The 21684-nt window shown below is 47.4% G+C and overlaps 1 protein-coding gene across 2 annotated transcripts in view; it reads left to right on the top strand.

The window, feature by feature from the left end:
• The window catches only part of FER1L6 (fer-1 like family member 6), a 165932-nt gene that overhangs the window by 110247 nt on the left and 34001 nt on the right, over window positions 1-21684 (top strand). For both annotated transcript variants that reach the window (XM_058699003.1, XM_058699004.1), the window contains exons 23-31: window positions 6536-6646; window positions 6909-7070; window positions 8221-8401; window positions 10940-11166; window positions 12838-12960; window positions 14171-14210; window positions 15380-15492; window positions 16871-17002; window positions 17897-18022. In XM_058699003.1, the coding sequence (XP_058554986.1) occupies window positions 6536-6646; window positions 6909-7070; window positions 8221-8401; window positions 10940-11166; window positions 12838-12960; window positions 14171-14210; window positions 15380-15492; window positions 16871-17002; window positions 17897-18022 (1215 nt within the window). The remainder of the gene's footprint in view (window positions 1-6535; window positions 6647-6908; window positions 7071-8220; window positions 8402-10939; window positions 11167-12837; window positions 12961-14170; window positions 14211-15379; window positions 15493-16870; window positions 17003-17896; window positions 18023-21684) is intronic.

The raw sequence follows: 21684 nt of genomic DNA on the forward strand, positions 1-21684 counted from the left end.
TCATGGTCCTCCCTCCCTCCGTCCCTCCATGCTGAGGACCCCCCTCGCCCTTCCTCCCTCCCTCCCTTCACGCTGTGGGCCCACTCCCCACCTTCCTCCCCCCTTCCCTTCATGCTGAAGGTCCCCCCTCAAAGATGAGGGCCCCCCTTCCCCCTCCTTCCCTCCCTCCCTCCCTTCATGCTGAGGGCCCAACTTCCCACCTTCCTCCCCCCTTCCCTTCATACTGAAGGTCCCCCCTCAAAGATGAGGGCCCCCCTTCCCCCTCCTTCCCTCCCTCCCTCCCTCCATACTGAGGGCCCCCCTCGCCCTTCCTCCCTCCCTCCCTTCATGCTGAGGGCCCACTCCCCACCTTCATCCCCCCTTCCCTTCATGCTGAAGGTCCCCCCTCAAAGATGAGGGCCCCCCTTTCTCCTCCTTCCCTCCCTCCCTTCATGCTGAGGGTCCTCCTTCCCCCTTCCTCCTTCCCTCCCTTCATGCTGAGGGCCCAACTTCCCACCTTCCTCCCCCCTTCCCTTCATGCTGAAGTCCCCCCTCAAAGATGAGGGCCCCCCTTCCCCCTCCTTCCCTCCCTCCCTCCCTTCATGCTGAGGGTCCTCCTTCCCCCTTCCTCCCTCTCTCCCTTCATGCTGAGGTCCCAACTTCCCACCTTCCTCCCCCTTCCCTTCATGCTGAAGGTCCCCCCTCAAAGATGAGGGCCCCCTTTCCCCCTCCCTCCTTTCCTCCCTTCATACTGAGAGCCCAACTTCCCACCTTCCTCCCCCCTTCCCTTCATGCTGAGGGCCCTCCTTCCCCCTTCCTCCCTCCCTTCCTCCATGCTGAGGGCCCCCCTTCCCCCTTCCTCCCTCCCTCCCTCCCTTTATACTGAGGGCCCACTCCCCACCTTCCTCCCCCCTTCCCTTCATGATGAAGGTCCCCCCTCAAAGATGAGGGCCCCCCCTCCCTTCATCCCTTCCTACCGCCCTTCATGCTGAGGGTCCCCATTCAAAGATGGGGGTCTCCCCCCTACCCCCTTCCTTCCCTTCATGCTGAGGGCCCCCCTCCCCCTTCCTTCCTCCCTCCCTTCATGCTTGGGGTCCCTCCCCAAAGATGAGGGCCCCCTTCCCCTCCCTCCCTCCCTCTCTTCATGTTGAGGGTCCCCACTCAAAGATGAGGGTCTACCCCCTTCCCCTTCCCTCCCTCCACTGCTGAGGGTGCCAGGGAAGATCCTGCTGCTTCCTGACAGCTGCATTAATTGTCAGAGGTGAGCAGCCTGGGAGATACAATTCATTAAGGTTTCATTAGGACTTCTCATTTCATTGCTTGTTCAAAAAGTAATTTGATCAGCACGACTGTCTTAGTACGTGGATCCGGTACGTGCTGAGAAGGAAGAGCTGGAAAATGCCTTCATTTGTCACCAGCTGCTCTCAGTTTTCATCTGTGGGTGGTTTGCTTCAGCCTCTCCACCTCCATTACTGAAACACTTCCCTGTCTCAGAAGGATTTGGTAACCTGGCTCTTCCATGTCCAGACTGAATTAAGTGTTTCCATTTCCTTCCCCTACCCAAGCCCGCAGCCCCCTGTCCGTCCGTCCAGTGCTGGCTCATTGACCCCACTGTTCGCCACTGTTCTCTGCCTGGAAAACTCAGACTCCACTTTCATTCTTCCCTTTGTGTGTGCACCCTTAGCCAGGCCAAGCCCGTCCTCGAATGATTTCCATCTTCCCTGCTGCCATATTCCTCATCAGGAACGTGGCATTGGCCTCTTTCCTGGTCTTCTAGCTTCTTACCCCTTTCTTGTTCATTTCATCCTCCACATTCCTTCCAGAAGACAAGTTAACCCATTTCACTGTTGTCTTCAGAAATCGTCAGTGGCTCCCTGCTTCCTACCTCCAGAAACATTTCTTAGAGTCTATTTTGTGGAATACCAAATACAGTCCCTCTATACACAGTGAGGAGACACTTAGGGAAATGCTTCATATTATATCCCTCTTGGGGATTTGGAATATTTGGAATACCTATTACCATGGTAAACACTCAGAAGATCCAAACGTCTCTAAATGTTGTGACTATGAAACTCTGTGTGTGTGTGTGTGTGTGTGTGTGTGTGTGTGTGTGTGAGATAAGTCTTCGTATCTCATGGAAAGGAAGGAGAATAGGAGAATGTCAGATCTCTGTAGCTTGGCATTCAAGCTCTCCCAAAACTTGTCTTCAAACTGCTTCTTCAGCCTCACACTTCTCATATGACTCTGCATATCTATGGCCTCTTGACGCCAGGCCACTCCGAGTTCCCTGGCCTCACCTCACAGGTGCGTTCCTCTATTTGTGGCCCTGCTGTTAGCCCATCCAGAAAGGTCTTCCCTCTGCCCACACCGGCTTCTGCACTGCGCTCTTCCATTTAAGATAATGGTCATCACCAAAGTTCAGAACAAGAGATGCCTCCTCCGGGAAGCTCTCCCCATCCTCACCTCAGTCAAATCAAATGTTTTCTACCATTCTACAGCACATTGCCTCTTTTTAAAATTCAGGCTATGGTAAGGCCAATTGTTTACAGGCTTATGTCCACTAATCTATAAGTGTTTTGAAGGCAGGACTATTTCAATCATTCATTCATGCAAACACATGTTATTGAGTGTTCGTTATGTGTCAGGCATGTTCTTAAGAATAGGGGTACCTGGGTGGCTCAGTCAGTTTAGTGTCCGGCTCTTTATTTCGGCTCAGGTCATGATCTCATGGTTCGTGAGGTGGAGCCTGTGTTGGGCTCTGTGCGGACAGCGTGAAGCCTGCTTGGGATTCCCTCTCTCCCTCACTCTCTGCCCCTCCCCCACTCATGCTCACGCACGCCCTCTCTCTCTCTCAAAAATAAATAAACATTAAAAAAAATGCATCAGTGAATAAAACAGAAAACTCCCGCCCTCATGGGACATATATTCTAGTGAGGGGAAGACAATAGAGGATACTATGTAAATTGTAAGGTAACAACAGTGTGATAAATGCTAAGAAGAGAAGGTAACGCACTGTGAGATGTGGAGTGGAATGTGTGTTGGGGGAGAGGGCAGGGTCAACATTTTAGGCATCCAAGGAAGCCTCACTGAGAAAGTGGTATTTAAGTCAAGACCTGGAAGGTCCTGGTGAGTAGGCCATGCAGGTGTATGGGCAAAGAGCGTTAGATGCAGAGGGAACAGCAAATGCCAGCCCCTGAAGCCTGAGTACGCCTGGCATCTTCAAGGCCCAGCAAGGACATCAGTGTGGCTGCAGTGGAGTGTAGACGAAGTCAGAGGAGGAAGATCACATGGAGTGCTGTAAGGAGTTTGGCTTTTATTCCATAAAAGATGGGGAGCCAAGAGAGGATTTTGAGCATCTGACTTATGTTGAAAACTATGGATGCTGGATTGAGTATATGTTGAAGGGGCCCAGGGGAAACAAGGAGGGCGACTGGGAGGCTCTTCAGGTAATCCATACTGGAGGACTGAAGAACTTGGATCAAGAGTGTAGCCATGAGGGGCACCTGGGCGGCTCAGTCGGTTAGCGTCCAGCTTCGGCCCAGGTCATGATTTTGTGTTCGTGGGTTCAAGCCCCCTGTCAGGCTCTGTGCTGACAGCTCAGAGCCTGGAGCCTGCTTCAGGTTCTGTGTCTCCCTCTCTCTACCTCTCCCCCACTCATGCTCTGTCTCTTTCTCTCTCTCGAGAAATGAATAAACATTAAAAAAAATTAAAAATAGTTTCTAAAAAGTGTAGCCATGAAAAAAGAGGATTCTGTGCAGTCCACAGGATTGACTGATGAATTAGCAGTAGAATGGATGAGAGTCATCTCCACATCACATGTGGAAGCCAACACTAATGTTTCTCTCATAGGAGACCCTCGATACAATATTTTCAAACATGTTTCACTTGCTCACGAAAATATGTAGAGAAAATTGGAGCCTAGGACGATATTGTTTTCCTTGCACAAGGATTGATATTCGCTTTTGAGGTCGTTTGGGGCACTAGGAATCCTAGATCGCCTGAATCCAGCTGAAGAGTAAGATGGTGTGCATTTGAGCTTCCGCCTTTGCCGTTTCCGGTTGACGCTTGCTTCGAGGGAACTTGCATGTGCCTGAGTGTGCTAAGTGCCCTGCATGCTGTCCCCGACGTTCTTCACAGCAACCCACGAATTAGATACCATGATCTTCGCTTCACAAAGATGACGGAACTCAGAGACCCTGAGCAACTTTGCCAAGTTCACACAGCTAGCAAGCAATGGGGGTCTAGACTGTACTGCCCACGGCACCAAAGGAGAGGGCTAATGCAAGTATAAATGATGGGCTGAGGGACCCGGAGGATGCAGAAGGGCTTCTGAGCAGCAGTGACTTTTCAGTCACTGATGAGCAGGGCTGGGACTAGGGCCCTGAGAGTGGCACCTCCCTAAATTTTGCTACCCTAGGTCTTTGTCCTGGCCCTGCATCTGGACCTCCTTTGAGGTCCTGAGATTTTGTCTCCACTGGGAAATTAGAGCTGGGATATCAGCTTTTGGACCAGCCTATTCAACCCACCTCCAGTGCCTACATCTTGCCTTCATAAGGGTTCTTTTCCTCTCTTTAGGTTTATTTATTTATTTTGAGAGAGAGAGTGTGTGTGTGTGAACAGGGGGCGAGCAGAGAGAGAATCCCAATCCCAATCCCAGTGCAGGGCTCGAACTCACAAACTGCTAGATCACGACCTCCGCTGAAACCGAGAGTCAGACGCTTGACCTACTGAGCCACCCAAGTGCCCTGTAACGATTCTTTCTCTTCCTCTGGGCCCAATTATAAGCCAGCAGCTGACCCATTTCCCTGTGAAAATGTCTAATCTTGGCTGGGAGCAGAGTCATTCAGTCTACACCGCAGTGTGGAGCCCTTCAAGGTCCGTGTTGAGCTCAAGGGCATCTGTCAGGCACCGTGGGACAGACCTTCTTCAGGACATTTTCCAGGGGCCCCGGATGAGGAAACATGTGGTACTTTTACAAAAGCCCAGCCAGGGGCCCCATCGATGCCACCACCACAGCTGTTTTGGGGCTTTCCCCCCACAGCTAGAGGAGCAGTTAGCTCTCTTGGGGAGGCCAGGTTTTGCAGGCTGAGTCGCTCACGGCCGGGCAGTACTGGGCGCGCGTCCTCGTGGCTTCCAGCACCTGTATGTCGTCTGCTTCCGCAGCTTCATTGTCCTCAGCCTGTTTGGCCTCCACGGTGTCTTCTGTCATCTTTGTCAGAGCTTTCTTATAATTACCTCAACCACATCTGCCGTTGCCAACTAGACTGTGTCTGTGAAGAAATGGTGATACGTTGTGCTTTGCAGGTTTTGATGAGCAGTTAAGCTTTTCCAAGCATATGGAGCTAACGTGTCAGTCAGCCAATAAACATTTATCAGGAACCCACTGGATGTGGAGTTCTGCTCCAGGGGCTTAGAGATGAAATGAAGTAAACAGAGGCTTCCTCTTGACCAGGTCAGATAAGCATGCCCCATGTGTCTGACCCGCAGGGGGCTTGAAGGGTCATCTGGCCTGATATCTGAGGCCCAGGGAAGGGAAGGGACTCACACAGGGTCACACAGCAGGGCCCGGTGTCCAGGCTCAGTCCACTGCTTTCGGCACTAAGCTTCCACCGAAGACACGCTGTATTCCAAGGACTGAAGGGTAGGTAGGAGAATGGCCACAGAGACCGGGGTCAAATCAGGGACGGATTTGGGGAAGATGTAGGCGTTAGGCCAGGTCTTAAGGGCAGTGTGGCATGCTCACAGGAGACTTGCCAAGCCCTTTGTGTGAGATTTCAGTGGGACACAGCAATGATCCTTCCTGTAGTTTCCTTTTTTTAAAGTTTATGTATTTATTTTGAGGGAGACAGAGTGCACGTGGGAAGGAGCAGAGAGAGAGAGGGAGTCAGAGAATCCCAAGTAGGCTCCACGCTATCGGCGCAGAGCCTGACGCGGGGTTTGCGCTCACGAACTGTGAGATCGTGACCTGAGCGGAAACCAAGAGTTGGACACTCAGTCAGCTCAGCCAGTCAGGGTTCCCCCCCCCCCCCCCCCGCCGTGGTTTCTGTATGGCCAAGTGCGTACCACATGGCACCTTTCCCTCCTGGAGGTCTGTCTTCAGAAGACTTCATTTCTGTTTCACTGATGAAGACGTAGTCTCTCCTTGACTAACTGTGAATCTCTTTTGTAGTAGTGCGTTGTGGGGGTGTGCTTAAGTCTCAGAGCTCAGAACCGGATCAGAGCCCTTTTCCACCCCCAACCCCTGTCATTCGGTGACATGCCATCCTCTTGTGAGGACCTCCTCTATATTGTGGGCGTATCGAACGCTAAGCCTGTTAACTTTGTGGCATGTCGTAAGTGCTCACTAAATGTTGGTCACCTGGTGAAGGTATCGATGAATAAACATTGGTTAATGAATAAATAATCAAGTGTGGTAAAATGCCCTGTCTTGTCTCTACTTGACCCTGGAATCACTACTTTTGCCGAGTGAGTGTCGTGTGGGTGAGGCGGTGGCGTAGCGGCTGGTCTTCCTTGCCTCTCCCCGACCTTCTGACCAGCCCTTTGCTCTGTGTGGTAGGTCCCGTCATCCGGGCTGCAAGGACTTCCTCCCGTGGACCCGCCAGATGTCACCCACATCTACCCAGTTCCTGCCAGCATTCGGCCAGTGCTGAGTAAATACCGAGTGGAGGTATGGTGCAGGGGGAGACTGACTCGTTCTTTGGGGCTAAGGAGGGCAGTGGTGCGTTGGTCTACACGCCTGCATTGTCTGAGGGGAGTGCGGGGTGGAAATGAGGCGTGGGTGATGGGACAGGGCCTTCAGGGAGCTGCCCAGCCCGTCCCAGAACATACCGTAGTTCCCGGGGCAGCGGGTCTGACTTCCCACAGGCCGGTGCCGCGAGCTGGCTCCTCCCTGGGTCCCCGAGTGACAGCTCTGTGGGTCCTCCCGCCAGGTTCTCTTCTGGGGAGTCCGAGAAATGAAGAAGGTGCAGCTGCTCTCGGTGGATCGCCCTCAGGTCCTCATCGAATGTGCGGGCCGGGGAGTCAAGTCCTGTGTGATCCAGAGCTACAAGAACAACCCGAACTTCAGCATCCAGGCAGACGCTTTCGAAGTGGTACAGCCTCCCCTTCTCCTGCCCGCTCGTTTCCTTCATTTCCACAGAGGGAACCCCCGCTCCTTCACTTACTTGGCTTGGGGAGATGCTTTGCAGTTTGGGGGTGTCCACTACCTACGAGGCACAATGGTCTAATTTAGTGAAAAGCGGGGCTCTCAGGATGGGATGAGACAGACTTTTATTACTGCTGCTGTGTCGTTTTGTTTTTAAAGGTTCGGTAGATCAAGGCAGGTGACGGTGGTTCCCAGAGTGTGGCCCCCAATTCCTCAGCATCGGCATCCCCTGGGAACTTGTTAGAAATGCAGATTCCCAGGCCCCGCCCCAGTACTGCTGCGGCCCAGAGCCCCCTGGCTTAACGAGTTCTCCGGGTGATTCTGATGCGTGCTAAAGTTGGCGAACCACTGGCCTAGAAGCTTCCTTAATGAGACTTATTTTAGCAGTTGGATTTTTAAAAAATTATTTGTACGTAGCGTATCAGTGGCTTACATGCAAACTTCTGTTTCTAAAGTGACGTTTTCTGACCCCTGCGCTTCTGTTTATGTCAATATTTCAACACACATTTTTGGGCTCTGATCTGGAACTAACTGTGAAGGTTTGCTTGGTGCGACCCAGTTAAGCTCCAACGGATGCATCTTCTAAATTAGTGGAGACTGGAATTGTGGAATGTGCACGGTGTTCACAAACCTTTCACTGTCAGGCCTCTGGGACCCCCAGGGGGGACAGAAGAGGGAGGGTGCTGGCCCGTCACCCTCAGCTCCATTTGTCATGCATCCACTTCTGCCTGTTTTCTTGGGCCTGGGTCAGTGTTCACTTGAGTTGAGAGTTCTGCTGGTAAATAATGACCAAACAGGCTTGAAAACTATTGCCATAAAGAGTTTGGCAGCCTGTGAATTTGGTAATTTACTCCTGGAATGACTTGTTAGTGCCACATCCCTCTTATTATGGGTAATGATTCCTTGGCTTGGAAGGCAATGCTCTAGACTTCTGACTAGCTGCAGCGGTGACCTAGGGGGACAGAATGACAAGACAGGGACAGAGGGAAGATGGGTGCCTGGGTTGCTTTGGTTAGGTCCCTAAACAGGTCAGCAGGGTACCAACCGCTGGGCTCAGTGAAGCAGTGTCCCCACTTCACCCTGGCCTCTCCTCCCAGGAGCTGCCTGAGAATGAACTTCTGCACCCGCCCCTCAGCATCTGCGTGGTGGACTGGAGGGCTTTCGGGAGGAGCACCCTGGTGGGCACCTACACCATCAACTGCTTGAAGCAGTTTTTGTGTAAATCCAAGGAGCCCCTGGCCCTCACCTCACAGGTGGACGGAACCCAAGCTGAGCAAGGTAGGAAGTGCCTTCTAGATTTTCTGGAGCTTCAGACTCCAAAGCCGTAGTGCCTGCAGGGTTCTGCTATGGGACCCCGCACGAAGAGGATGCCCCACGGTCAAGTCAAGCGGAGCTTTCTGAAGACTTTGCTCCCACAGTGCCCTCAGCTCCTTTAGCTGCCAGATTCCGCCTCTAAGAATGACACCAGGGTCAGCTCCTCTAAGAGGGCTTCCACGAATATTACTCCAGCTCCCTCCCGCCTCTGCTCCCTGACATTTTTCTTTGCTTGCTGTTACTTTGATTTGTTCCATTTTGGATCTCAGGGGCAGAGTTGAGTTAACTGCACTTCTCTGTTCATGCTGTGCAGTCATCATTGGTCTGGTCCAAGCTTCTGTTTCTCTGTTTCATACCACTGCCCCCCTGTGCCTTATTCCACATCCCTTCTCCCAACCCCCTGCCCACCACAGGCCCCACACTGCCCCTCTTTGTAAAATTCCAGTCCATTTAATCGACGTATATAATATGATGCTATAATCTTCATTTGGTTTCGTACTCTTTTTGCTCAAAGCTATGCTTTAAAACCTATTCATGTTGCTGCGTGTACATTAGCTTGTTACCCCCACCTGCTGATCTACCCCACACTGCTTTTCCTTTCCCCTGAGATTGGACCCCTAGGCTACCTCCACCTCCCAACTTCCACAAATGATGCTGTTGTGAATAGTGAGTGCTGCCCAAGGGAGGATCCTGCGGGGGATTTTCTTTGGAATATACATCCAGGAGTGAGATTACAGACTCACAGGGAATGTGCAGATGTAATTCCACCAAGTACTGCTAGAGGGCGCTCTAGAGAGCTGTGCTGGTCTACACACCAGTCTACATTGCTACCATTCTGCATCTGGAGTACCATTTTCTTCTTCCCCAATACCACCTGCCGTTATCCAAATTTCTGAGTTTTTGTTTTGGTTTGGTTTGGTTTTTGCCCCTCTTCTGGGTATAAAGTAGTATCTCATTTTTATTTTAGCCTGATTGTCTCTGATTACTACTGAATTTTACACATCTCTTCACATGCTTTTGCCGTCTTGATCTCCCTCCCGTGACTTGCGTGCTCACATCCCTGGCTCACGTTTTATGTGTTTTAAAAAACATTTGATTTTTTTGTATATTCTAGATGTTAATATCCTGTCGATTATATCTTCTCCTAGTCTGATAACTGCTAACCTGCCTGTGGTCTCCATCTTTGAACAGAAATTCTTAATTTTAGTGTAATCCTGTCCGTCTGAATTTTTAACTTTATGTCTTGCTCTTTCAGAATTTTGTTAGAAAACGCTTTCTTAATTCTTGGTCACAAAAATGTTGTTTTGTATTTTCTTCTATTAGTGTTATGTTTTTAACTTTCACATTAGATCTTCAGTTATTTGTGTTTGTATATGGTTTAAGATAGGGATCCTGCTACAGTTCCCTCCATAGGAACATCATCCCCCCACCCCACCCCCAAGAGTATCCTGACTTTCCCCATTGTTTTGTGCTGTCAGCTTTTTCATGAATCAAGTAGCCGTACATCCCTAGTCTATTTTTGAGCTTTCTATTCTGTCCCACTGATCTTTCCAACTCTGTGCCCAGCACAGAGGAGATGCCCATTAAGTGTTTGTGGAATTGGATCTGCATTGAAAAGTTAGCAACTGGGGAAGAGAAACTCTGAAGGCCACGCAGCCATGGAGGATCCCAGCTGGGAAACATTTCTAAGTACTGGATTCTGCGGCACAAAATGGAGACAAGAGGACCCTTGGCAAGAAAGGACAGTGTTATGACCTTTGTATTGGATTGACAGTCCAGTTAAAAATCTCACAAAGTCCAGGAACCTACCCCTATGTCTTGACAAGCACATGTTCTCATGTGCCCAGAGTCAAGCTTGCAGTTAGGAGTTCACAGACCTCTGGAGCCTCCTAAGTTTCTTGGAGTTAACTGGCTCTGGGAAAAAACAATCCGTACAGAGGGTCTGTGTCCTAAACCTTGATACGTATTTTCCTTATGACCACAGTTATTTAAAATTAGTCTGAAGGATCAATAGTAAGTACAGCCATAATCGATTCCTGATGCCTTACATCATGATCTCACTTATCCCCCAGTGAGATGGGTTGGGGTTTTTTTTTCATCTTTTCTTTTTCATTTTTATTTATTTTTGAGAGAGAGAGAGAGACAGAGTGAGAGTAGGGGAGGGGCAAAGAGAGAGGGAGGCACAGAATCGGAAGCAGGCTCCAGGCTCTGCGTTGTTAGCACAGAGCCTGATGTGGGACTTGAACTCACAAACCCGTGAGATCATGACCTGAGCCGATGTCAGATGCTTAACTGACTGAGCCACCTAGGTGCCCTGGGTTGTTTTTTTTGTTTTTTGTTTTTTGTTTTACTGTCATTTTATAAATAAGGAAAATGAGATTCAGAGATGTTACGAACTTGCCATATTTGAATCTAGATCTGTTTGATTCCCAGGAATGGGTCTCTGAAATGGCCACCCTGTTTAGCAGCCCAGTTTCCTGACCTGATGTATTTCCATTTCAGCTGCTTCAGATTCGCTGGTAGCCCCTGAGCCCTCTGGATCCCTCAGCTCCTCCCAGGAGCCGCCAACAGATCAGATCTATGTGGATGTTGAGCCTCCTCCCACCGTGGTACCTGAGTCTGCCCAGATTCAACCAACCAGCATGGTTGACATCCCTGACTCATCTCCTATGCTTGAGCCTGAACCCAAACCTGCAGACGAGGAAGCACCAAAAGATGGCAAAGCTAAGGTCAGAATATAACCCCTCTTCGTATTTACAAGGCTTTGCACTGGAGACTTGATACGAATCCTCCCACCTGCCAGCTGTGTGACCAGGAGCAAGTAACTTCGTGTTTCTGAGCCTCATTTTCCTCATCCGCAAAATGAGTATACTGATACCTACTTCACAGCATTGCTGTAGAGTCAGAGAAGTCAGTGTATATGAAATTCAAGTGCTAGTCAACTGTGGCAGTCATATTTAATTGAAAAGAAACTGCTCTCAATTCATTAGCATGGAAAGACAATAGTTTCCTTCCTTATCTAGGCCTATTCCGCAAATATTTAGAACCTACTTTGTACAAGGACAAGTAAGACCAGAAAAAAAAAAAAAAGCTAAAGTCTCTGGAATCTAAAGAGAAATGAGACTCCTCATCCTCAGCTGAGTTTCCGGAAAGCAAGATTAAGAAATACACAAAGAGCCATAAAACAAGAATGTGATGAATCTTTCTAAGTCCTAAATTTGAGTGCAAAATCCGGGTGTATCAACCAAATGAAGAAGGCAGTGGGTTGTTTTTTTAAGTTTTTAACATTTATTTAATTTTTGAGAGAGAGAGACAGACAGAGTGTGAGTAGGGGAGGGACTCAGAGAGAGAGGGAGACCCAGAATCCAAAGCAGGCTCCAGGCTCTGAGCTGTCAGCACAGAGCCTGATGTGGGGCTCAAACCCATGAACCTTGAGATCATGACCTGAGCTAACGTCAGACACTTAACTGACTAAGTCACCCAGGATCCCCAAGAAGGAGGCAGTTTTAAGAAAGCTGAGGGATTGCCTGCCCAGCAAATGGTAAAGGCTGAAATGAAAAGCAGAGTAAGACAGATTCATGGATATTTGCTCAGGTTGTTCCTATCTTACCTATGTTCATTGTGACCCTCCAGGGCACCTCAAGGGGTTCTCTGCACCCCACCAGCATTGCACCTGCCACTTTATGTTGGAATCCCCAGTTCAAGTGTGCGTTGCCACCATAAAAGTGTGGGCCCTGCCAGGTCACAGATAATTTTTTAAAAAATCCTTGTGCCTCCTGTACTCGATAAAGTGCCTGGCACATTGAAGGTACTCAAGAGATGTCTGAGAGTAAACAGATGATGAGTATGTGATGAGTCTGTCGTAGGACCACTGTCTTCTCCCCAAATGCCTCCTTTCTGCTGTTTACGTATCGTTGTCTCTCCTACACTGCCTTACTTATGTTGTTGGTATCGCTGATTTGCACCCATTCGAATTAGAAATCATGCTAAAGGGAAATTGTCTACATGATGTCACTTAATCCTCACAACAGTGAAGGAAGCAGGTATGAATGCCCCCTAGTTGAGGACACTGAGAATCTGAAAATTTATATTAACTGCTCGGCAGCTAATGCCTTTTCTGCCATAGCACACTATTAAGATCCCCAAATGTGGGGATAGTTTCTCACTCCCCTTGGGTCCCCAGAGCCAAGCACAATATCTCACATTTCTGTGTTTAAATAATAATAAATGTTTGCCGAATAAATGAGTGAATGGATGGGTGGGTGATGAAAGGGTCATTTACTGAAGTGGTACAGAGAGCTTCAGCCACAAAATCCGCCCATGCCTCCATCTGTTCTGTTCTTCAGGAAACCAGCCAGCCACCAGGCCTAACTAATAATCCATCCCTCATTCCTTGCCAGAATGTCAGGAAACCTACCCGAAGGTCAACCAAAAGGAGAAAGAGGACCATAGCGGATGAATCTGCTGAAAACGTCATTGACTGGTGGTCCAAATATTATGCCTCCCTGAAGAAAGCACAGAAGGTAGGGTCTCCCCTGGCTGTAACAGTCAAGGGATTTGATAAGAAAACACAGCACCCTCCACCCCCCTCAATTCCACATTATCCCCTTTTAGATTCCGCTATAGGAAGGGCCTTCTCAGGTGTGATGCTGTTAATTGCGGAAAGCTTCAAAGCCTGGAAGGACCAGGGATCCCGAATTGCAAAGTCTTCACCCTCTGGCCGGGGCTGACCCTCGGATGCAGGCTCTGTTGTCAATGCTGGAAGGATGTTCAGTCTGGCATAGCATCTGGAGATCTTCCCCCACGTCAGACTCATAAAGATCCAGCCACAAGCAAGGGGGTCTCTAGATAGATGGGCATAGCAATGGGGGCTTCAGGTGCATCCGGAGATACCCGGATCAGAGGGCCCCCCAGTCTCCAGCAGGATTCTAACGTCATATGGGAAGCTGTCAAGAAGAGGCAGAGGACCTGGCCTTAGCAAATGGGAATAATCAGCAGGTTGCCAAAGCAGGGCCTCGTGCATGTGGAACAAGAAAGGGATTGAGTTATAAAGCAGGAGAACCACTGGAAAGTGGGTCAAGGGATTCAAGGGAAAGCCCAGTGGCCGAATTTGGTAAAACTTCTCATCCTCGAGTCAACAAGGAAAGGAAAATTAGTCATATGTATCATCACATTCAATTGAATAGAAACTCTTCTGATTCTTGCATTTGGAAAGCCCGTAGTGCCCTCACCTGGGACCTCCCATGAATACTGATGTGTAGTTAAATAAACAAACCAAATGGTGGTCCCTGCCTCCCAACTCCCTCCTGCTGCTGCACAACCACCTCTAGGGAGGGCTCAGCCCTCTCCCCTTGCTCTGCTAACCTCCCCTACCCCTGGGACAACCCCATGGCCTGGCATGACAGCAGGTAAGATCCATGGTGCGGACTGGATGATATTCCAGAGAGGTAGAAAAATAGGGGGAGAGAGGTAGTAGCTGAGAAGGGGCTGGGCACAGAAGACAAGGAAGTGTGCAGCTTGCTGGCTCTTTTCTTGGACACGGGGGCACCTCTTCCATAGGGCCGGCCATCTCGCTGTAGTCAGGTTCCAGGTCTGTCAGCGAGACTTCACTTGGGGACAGTTTGCATAGTCTTTTAGGATGGCATCTCTGAGAATGCAGAGGGGCTGTTTGCAGTCAGGATCCACACATGAGGCATGGCAGTGTCATAATCTTGTCTCCTTCTTCTCTCAAAGGAGAAGGAGAGCAATCCCACGGAGAAAAGAGGCAATGCAGGTAAGGTGCTGTCCTGCAGGTATGTGAGCGTGGAATCTCCCACTGGGGAGAGAAAATTTCTAAAAGGAAGCAGTGAGAAGCATGGTAGTTCTCTGCTCCCTCGTTTCCCAAGTGAGTAACAATCTGTGTATAAAGAACAATACTGTATAAAGGTCACGTAGCTAATTTGAGCTGGACTGGGACCAGGTCCCAGGGCTCCTGAACTCAGTTCAGTGCTGGAACCGCCCCTCTGGCTCCTGTCTTGATGTAGAAACAGCAGGGCAAAAGCAGGAGGAAGCTGGCGTGATGGGCCAGCACCGGTGTGGTGAGCTTTCATAGAGGCGACCTGGATTATAGGTTCCCAACCCAGTTTACGAGGATCGGGTAGATCTGGCTTGGTAGAAATTCAGATGAAAGAGGCCGGGATTTGAAATGACCTACAAGGGTAGGCCTTGGCCTAAAATCAGTAGTGACAGCAAGTGGCCGGTGCTGTTTCAGGTGAGCTTGAGAGAAATAGGAAAACCAGAACCAGGCTCACTCGGTTCCTTGGGCCACTCCTAATTGGCAAATTTAATCCCAAGACCAGCCTCATGACATTAGCAATAGTATCTTCACTTTGCAGATGATGAACCAGAGGTTCAAAGAGGTTGAGGAGCCCGCTCAAGATTACATGGCTGGAAAATAGCAGAGCCAGGGGTCTGCTTCAGGCGGTCTTTTCCTTAGAGACTGCTCCTGGAAGGTTCCTGAGTAATCTCTCTAACTACATTTGTGACTTGCTGCAAGACCCTTAGCATATTGAGCCTCAGGTTGCTGAACTAGTTGAATCTCAAGTCCCTAAGCAGATCTAAGAGGAAATACAACTAAAAGCTTTGGAGGCTGTCCAACTTGAGTCTGTTCTTAGCTAGTTGGATGACTGGGCAGCTTACTTACTTCCCTCTCTGTGCCTAGTTTAATGAATTCCTACATATACCAGGACAGGCCAGCACATTGCCTGGCCCCGGGGGGGATCTGATGTCATTGCATTGCTATGTGAGTGACATCTCCTCCCAATCCTGCAGCGAAATGTTTCTATTTCTTTTTGGAAACAAAAGTCATGACATACATGCCAGAACAAAGGGAAAGAAGGAGTTTGACTTTGTTCCTTCTCAACAGCCCTGAGAAGCCTAACAATTTCCATTAAATACCCACAGGGGTGAAACCAGATGAGGTGGTGGTAAATATAGAAGATGGGCCAAAGAAGAAGAAAGACAAAATGCTCAAGAAGAAACTCAAAGAAGAAATCCCCAACCTGGTGGTCTTGCAAGTGTGTGGACACAGCCCTCTTGGCCATGGATGGGGTGGGAGGCTCTGGAGGCGGGTTCTGTTATTGCGTCAGTCAACCCTAGTGATGCCTTTGTCTGAACTAACTTCCTTTGTCTTCATTATAATCATGGATGCAGAGAAATGAACCTTAACAAGCATGCAAGCCCAAACAATGGAGCTTGCTAATTTTCTGTTTTCTATGTCCTCATATTAAGAAGGGGCATAACTTATATTGGTTAACTTGGATCCAGCAAGGTAATTTGCAGTGGATGAGTTCCCCTCGGCTCAGCTCTCAGAGATGGACATTATCATGCTCAAAATATGATCAAAATAGCAGGACTTTTAACTCTCCCTACAGTCAGCTCTGTCAGACCAATCTTAACATTAGTCAGAGGCTATTAGCTAGAGGCATATTTATGGATATGAAAATTGGGAGTATTGAGGCTCCTGGTTGGCTCAGTCAGTTAAGCGTCCAGCTCTTGATTTTGGCTCAGGTCATGATCTCATGGTTCTTGGGGTCGAGCCCTGAATTGGACTCTGCACTGACAGCATGGAGCCTGCTTGGGATTCTCTCTCTCTCCCTCTTTCTCTGCTTTCCCCCTGCTCATGTGCATGTACACTCTCTCCCTCTTTATCTCAAAATACATAAGTAAACTTTAAAAAAAAGAAAAAAAATTGGGAGTATGAAAATTACATATAACAAATTTGGATAAGCAATTTTGATAGGAAATTTGACTATGTGATTCAATTATATTACCAAACCTAAAACTCAACTTGATTTTGCATTTCTAAAGTATATATACATAAGTTCACACTTGAAAAATCCATGACTGTATGTATGGTAACAAAAACAAATATTCTTTCACCTTATGTGTAAAGAATTAGGTGCTTAATGAACATTTACTGATTTGAATGTCTTCAGAATATTATTCCATGTCCAACAACCAAATGACATCAATTCACTATAAAAAAGTTTCTCATATTTATAGCCATATAAATTTTTTTTAATTTTGGTGTAGCCACACTTGTTAGAACTTCGAAGTTTATCCAAAAGGTTTTATAAATTTGCAAATATAAATTATAAAATTTATAATTTATAAAATTAAAAATTAAAATTTTTTTTTTAATTTTGGTGTAGCCACACTGTTGGAACTTCAAAGTTTATCCAAAAGGTTTTATAAATTTCATAGTGGTAGCTAGTTCTAGGAGTGCTGACTCAATCATATTCCTTATCTTGCTAACAATAAATTAACAGTGGCTTGTTAGATTTTTCCAGTGGGTGTATATCAAGGCTGGTTTTGGAGAATCTTGGCATTTCTCATTTGATCAGTCCTGGGCCTTCCTTCCTCTGATCTCACTCTTCTCCCTTCTCCCTAAAGATATATGATGGTGACCTTGAGAGTGAATTCAACCATTTTGAAGACTGGGTGAAAACCTTTGAACTCTTCAGAGGCAAATCTACAGAGGATGACCATGGCCTCGATGGGGACCGGGTCATAGGGAAGTTTAAGGCAAGTTCCAAGTTAACTCTTTTATTTGGGTCTCCTGTCTGTAAAATGTCAGATACGACTCAGTTCTGTTAATGAGACTGCAGTGTGGGAAGTGTGTAAGAAAATCCCTTAGTCTTTACACAAGACCCTTCTAGAACTCAATAAGGCTTAGCCCTGTCTTTTGAGATATTTGGTTTGTGGCCAGGGAGGTGAGTTGGAACTCAGTCTGATGGGATATAAGGAGATAGAGTTGTTACCTAAAAGGATCGCTGAATTTTATTTTGCTTCTTCCACCCCTGACCTGCCCAATATATGATCTATACAGATCTACCAATTGGATAATTAAACCATCAAACAACACTAGCCCTTCATTCTTGCAGACTCCTGGTGGCAGTACCACAAAGCAGGGGTCGGCACTTACTCTGAACTGCGGTGTGCTGGGCCATGTGATGCAGGGCAGCACGTTGGAAATAGTGTAGGTACCGCAGTTCACCACTCTTCATAATCCTAGCTAGCTTCATGATCTTATACTTGACCTCCCTGAGCCTCAGTGGTGGCATCTGAAAATAGGAAATACTGCAGTCAGGCTTGAAGGAGGTGGTGGGAGAAAGTACGAGCTCAGTGCCCCTTTGTATAAGGTACTCAGCATCCTATCTGATGCTCCTGTTTATGTTCCTCACCTGACAATGTGAGGGGGGTGTCACTGCACCAATACCGATTCCCTGATGTCCCGTGAAGAAGCTCAGATACAAGCAGGTTACATGAGTTGCCTGAGGACACCCAGAGGCAAGGGTAGTGCCAGCCCAGGTCATGCTGGGTCCCAGGCGATGCTCATTTTCCCAGCACTATGCCCTCGATGGCTTTTGATGGCCACATGACCGTCTTGTTTCACTGAGTCATGCTTTGCGGTTCCAGGGCTCCTTCTGCATCTACAAGAGCCCCACGGATTCCAGCATTGAGGACTGTGGGCAGCTGAGAATCCAGCAAGGGGTTCCTCCCAACCACCCGGTCAAAGTCCTGATCAGGGTGTACATTGTCGCGGTAAGCCACCCTTGTTTACTCTGAGGGACTGTCTTAATCTGCTCCAGCTGCCGTAACAAAATAGCACAGACTGGGTAACTTAAACAACAGACATTTATTTCCTCATGGATCTGGAGGCTGGAAGTCCATGATCAAGGTTGTCCATGATCAAGCCATAAGAGTTGGTTTCTGGTAAGGTGTCCCTTCCTGGCTCGTAAATGGCCACCTCCTTACTGTGTCCTCACATGGGTTTTCTTCTGTGCACATGTATGCGCACACACACACACACACACACACACACATGCACGCACAGCAAGGGTGAGTGAGTGAGCAAGAGAGTGTGAGAGAGAGAGACAGACAGACAGACAGACAGGGAAGGGGAGACCTGGTATCTCTTCCTCTTCTTATAAGGGCACTAGTCCTGTTGGATTTGGGCACCACCCTTATGACCTCATAGATCCTTAATTAGCTCCCTAAAGGCCCTATCTCCAAATACAGTCACATTAAGGGTTAGGGCTTCAACACAGCATTTTGAGAACACATCCTGCAAACCATAACAGGGGTATGAAGTTTGGTTGGTAACATGCACATTTGCTGGCTTTTCACTTACGGAAGATACTTCCCGGGCAGGTAAGACAGCTCTGGGTGGCTTCATTTGCTCTCTGTGGTTGCCTGATAGCTGGAGAGAAAACCAAATTAAGGCTGGAACAGGAAGCTCACAGGCAAGAGAGCAGAACCAGGGCCGACCAGGGCAGCCGTCACTGTGAAGTCCTCCCCCGTGGCGATGCCTCTCCACTGTTGCAGTGAGAAATTTCATTTCAAGTGTATTTGCAAGAAAAATATTGCTTCTGCTCTAGGCTTCTGGCTTTCTGATAATGAGAGCACTACACTTTTTTTTCTTTTTGTAAGTTTTTGTTTAAAGTCCAGTTAGTTAACATACAGTGTAATATTGTTTCAGGTGTACAATTTGGTGATTCAACACTTCCATACATCACGCGGTGCTCATCAGGACAAGTGCCCTCCTTAATCCCCATCCCCTCTTCCCCCCGTCCCCCCACCCGCCTCCCCTCTGGCAACCAGCAGTTTCGTCTCTACAGTTAAGAGTCTGTTTCTTGGTTGAGAGCACTACACTTTGATTATGAAACTTTTTGACCTGATTGCCTGGAAGCTTGGGGCCAGATCTAATGTTCAATCAAAGCAAATCTCTGCTGAGCCTTTGTGGCTCATGTATTTGTTTTCATCTCCTGCCCTTGGAGTTGATTTTCATAATCTTATTTGATTGCAGTAGTCTTATTTTATACCAAGTCCTTGCTTAAATTGCCTACACCCTTTTTTAGAAACATAAATGAAGCATAAAACAAAGATAAATTATTTGCTAATACTCAGGGAAAATGAAAATGTTGCCTTTCCATGATGCGGTCTCCATGTGTCCTCTGCAGCACCATGTGTCTGGCATGTTCTAATCATCAAGGATGTGGTGATCAAAACAAAACAAAACAAAACAAAACAAAACAAAACAAAACAAAACAAGGTCTCTGCCCTCAAGGAAGTGACAATCTAGTTGGAAAGATTAGAAGTACTTATAAAGAATCATTGGCAGTTCTGGGTCATCTATATTAAACACCCACCCATAGGATAGTTTAGACTACCTTTTCAACATTTTGTTCAGGAGGTCACTCATGGCATGGGAGAGATCATTAATATGGATTCCTCAGGAAACAGACCCTGTGTTCAAATAACTTTGAGAAATAGTGCACATAATAATTTTTCCCTTTCCCAACCCCTGAGATGCACAAAGCCCATTAGCACATTCAAGGTATGAGAGAATTCCAGAAGGAAAGAAGCCTATTTAACTATTGAATATTTAGCAGCATTTCCTAAACTTCTTGCCCCACACCTTTATTCCCCCCTCTGCAGAAAATCCCACAGAACTATGGTTCTCTGGAACGTATTTTGGGGAATCCAGAAATAGAGGGTAGGAACAGTAGGAAGGAGAGGGAGAAATATCTTGGACCACAGAGATCGGAGAGGATTATTATTTATTTGCTCATTCGGCAAATATCCACAGCACGCATTTCATGTGTCTGGTATCCTATAGACAAAGGCCAGGAGTACGGATGAGGCTCCTGCTCAGGAAGCAGCATGGGGGTGGGAGGGTGTGGGCTGGAACTGGAGGACGGGCGGGGCTTGGACAAATGGAGAGTAAGTTGGTGGTGGCCCTGGTTACAGAGAAGATAGATTCCCTGCAATTAGGGACAGTCAGTGAGTTTCACTGGCAGTGCTAGTAACAGTGATTGTGTGATTTGCTCTCTCACGCTAAGATTTAATCAACGAACTAAATAATAAGTTAATTTCGTTTAATAAAACATCCAAAAATGTAAAAAATAATACGACTTAAAAGTTACATCGAAAAAGAAATCAAATCTCCTCACCTCTGCAATTCTATGCCCAGAAATAACTTACTTTTCTTATGAATATGTAAACACGTCCAGATCTATAGTTGACCCTTGAAAAACATAGTGGTGAGGGGTGTCAACCCCTCTTAGTGGAAAATCCATATATAACTTTTGACCCCCCCAAACTTACCTCCTAATAGCCCACTGTTGACCGGAAGCCTTCCTGATTACATAGACAGTCAATTAACATGTATTGTGTATATCATTTGTATTATATACTGTATTCTTACAGTAAAGTAGGTTAAGTGTCTCACTCTTGGTTTCAGCTCAGGTCATGGTCTCACGGTTCGTGAGTTCGAGCCCCGCGTCGGGCTCTGTGCTGACAGTGTGGAGCCTGCTTGGGATTCTCTCACTCCCTCTCTCTCTGCCCTCCCCCACTCGTGCTGTCTCTCTCTCTCTCTCAAAATAAATAAATAAACATTTAAAAAAATCATAAGGAATAGAAAATACATTTACAGTATTATGCTGTATTTATTGAAAAAAAACCTATGTGTAAGTGGACCTGCACAGTTTAAACCCATGTTTTTAAGAATCAACTGTATTTATACTAGTCTATAGCTACATCCAAGTATTTACTTAACAGAGTCTTGCTTCGTGCATTACATACTAATCTCTCTCTTTTTTTTTTTAAGTATCACCTGGATATTTTCCAGATCAGTACATACAGGTGTTCCTCTTTTTTGTAGTAACCACCTAGTGTTTTCTTGAATTAATGTAGTATCCATTTATTCATCCTTTCAACAAATCCTAAGACCCTGGAGAGGGGTCTAGGATTTAATAGACTAGGTCTAGGTTCTAGGTCCTGGAGATAATATAATGAATGCGATAGACCGTGCTCTTGCCCTGATGGAGATTACATACCAGCCAGGGGTGGTGTGGGGATGAAGACAGCATAAAAAATCAACAGAGGAACGGATAAATGAGATGAATGTCAGAGATAACTGCTACGTAAAGAATTAAAATTCGGTGATGTGACGAGAGCAAATGAGGGAAGGGGTGTTTTGGATTGAGTTTCTCCCTAAGTAATTGACACACGGGTTGTTTACAAATGTGGCTCTTAAACAGTGCCCAAATGAACATCCTGGAAAATAGAGCTTTGTGTGCTTATACATTCCATCTGTAGGCCAGAGTCCTAAAAATAGGATCGTTTCTCACTCAGCTCTCATCTCTGCAGAATTTCTCCATTTTATCACTCCTCTCCAGCCCCCTCGCCGGGTCTTCCCTTAC

The sequence above is a fragment of the Neofelis nebulosa genome, chromosome 14, assembly GCF_028018385.1.
Source record: "Neofelis nebulosa isolate mNeoNeb1 chromosome 14, mNeoNeb1.pri, whole genome shotgun sequence".
In the NCBI taxonomy this organism is placed as follows: Eukaryota; Metazoa; Chordata; class Mammalia; order Carnivora; family Felidae; genus Neofelis; species Neofelis nebulosa.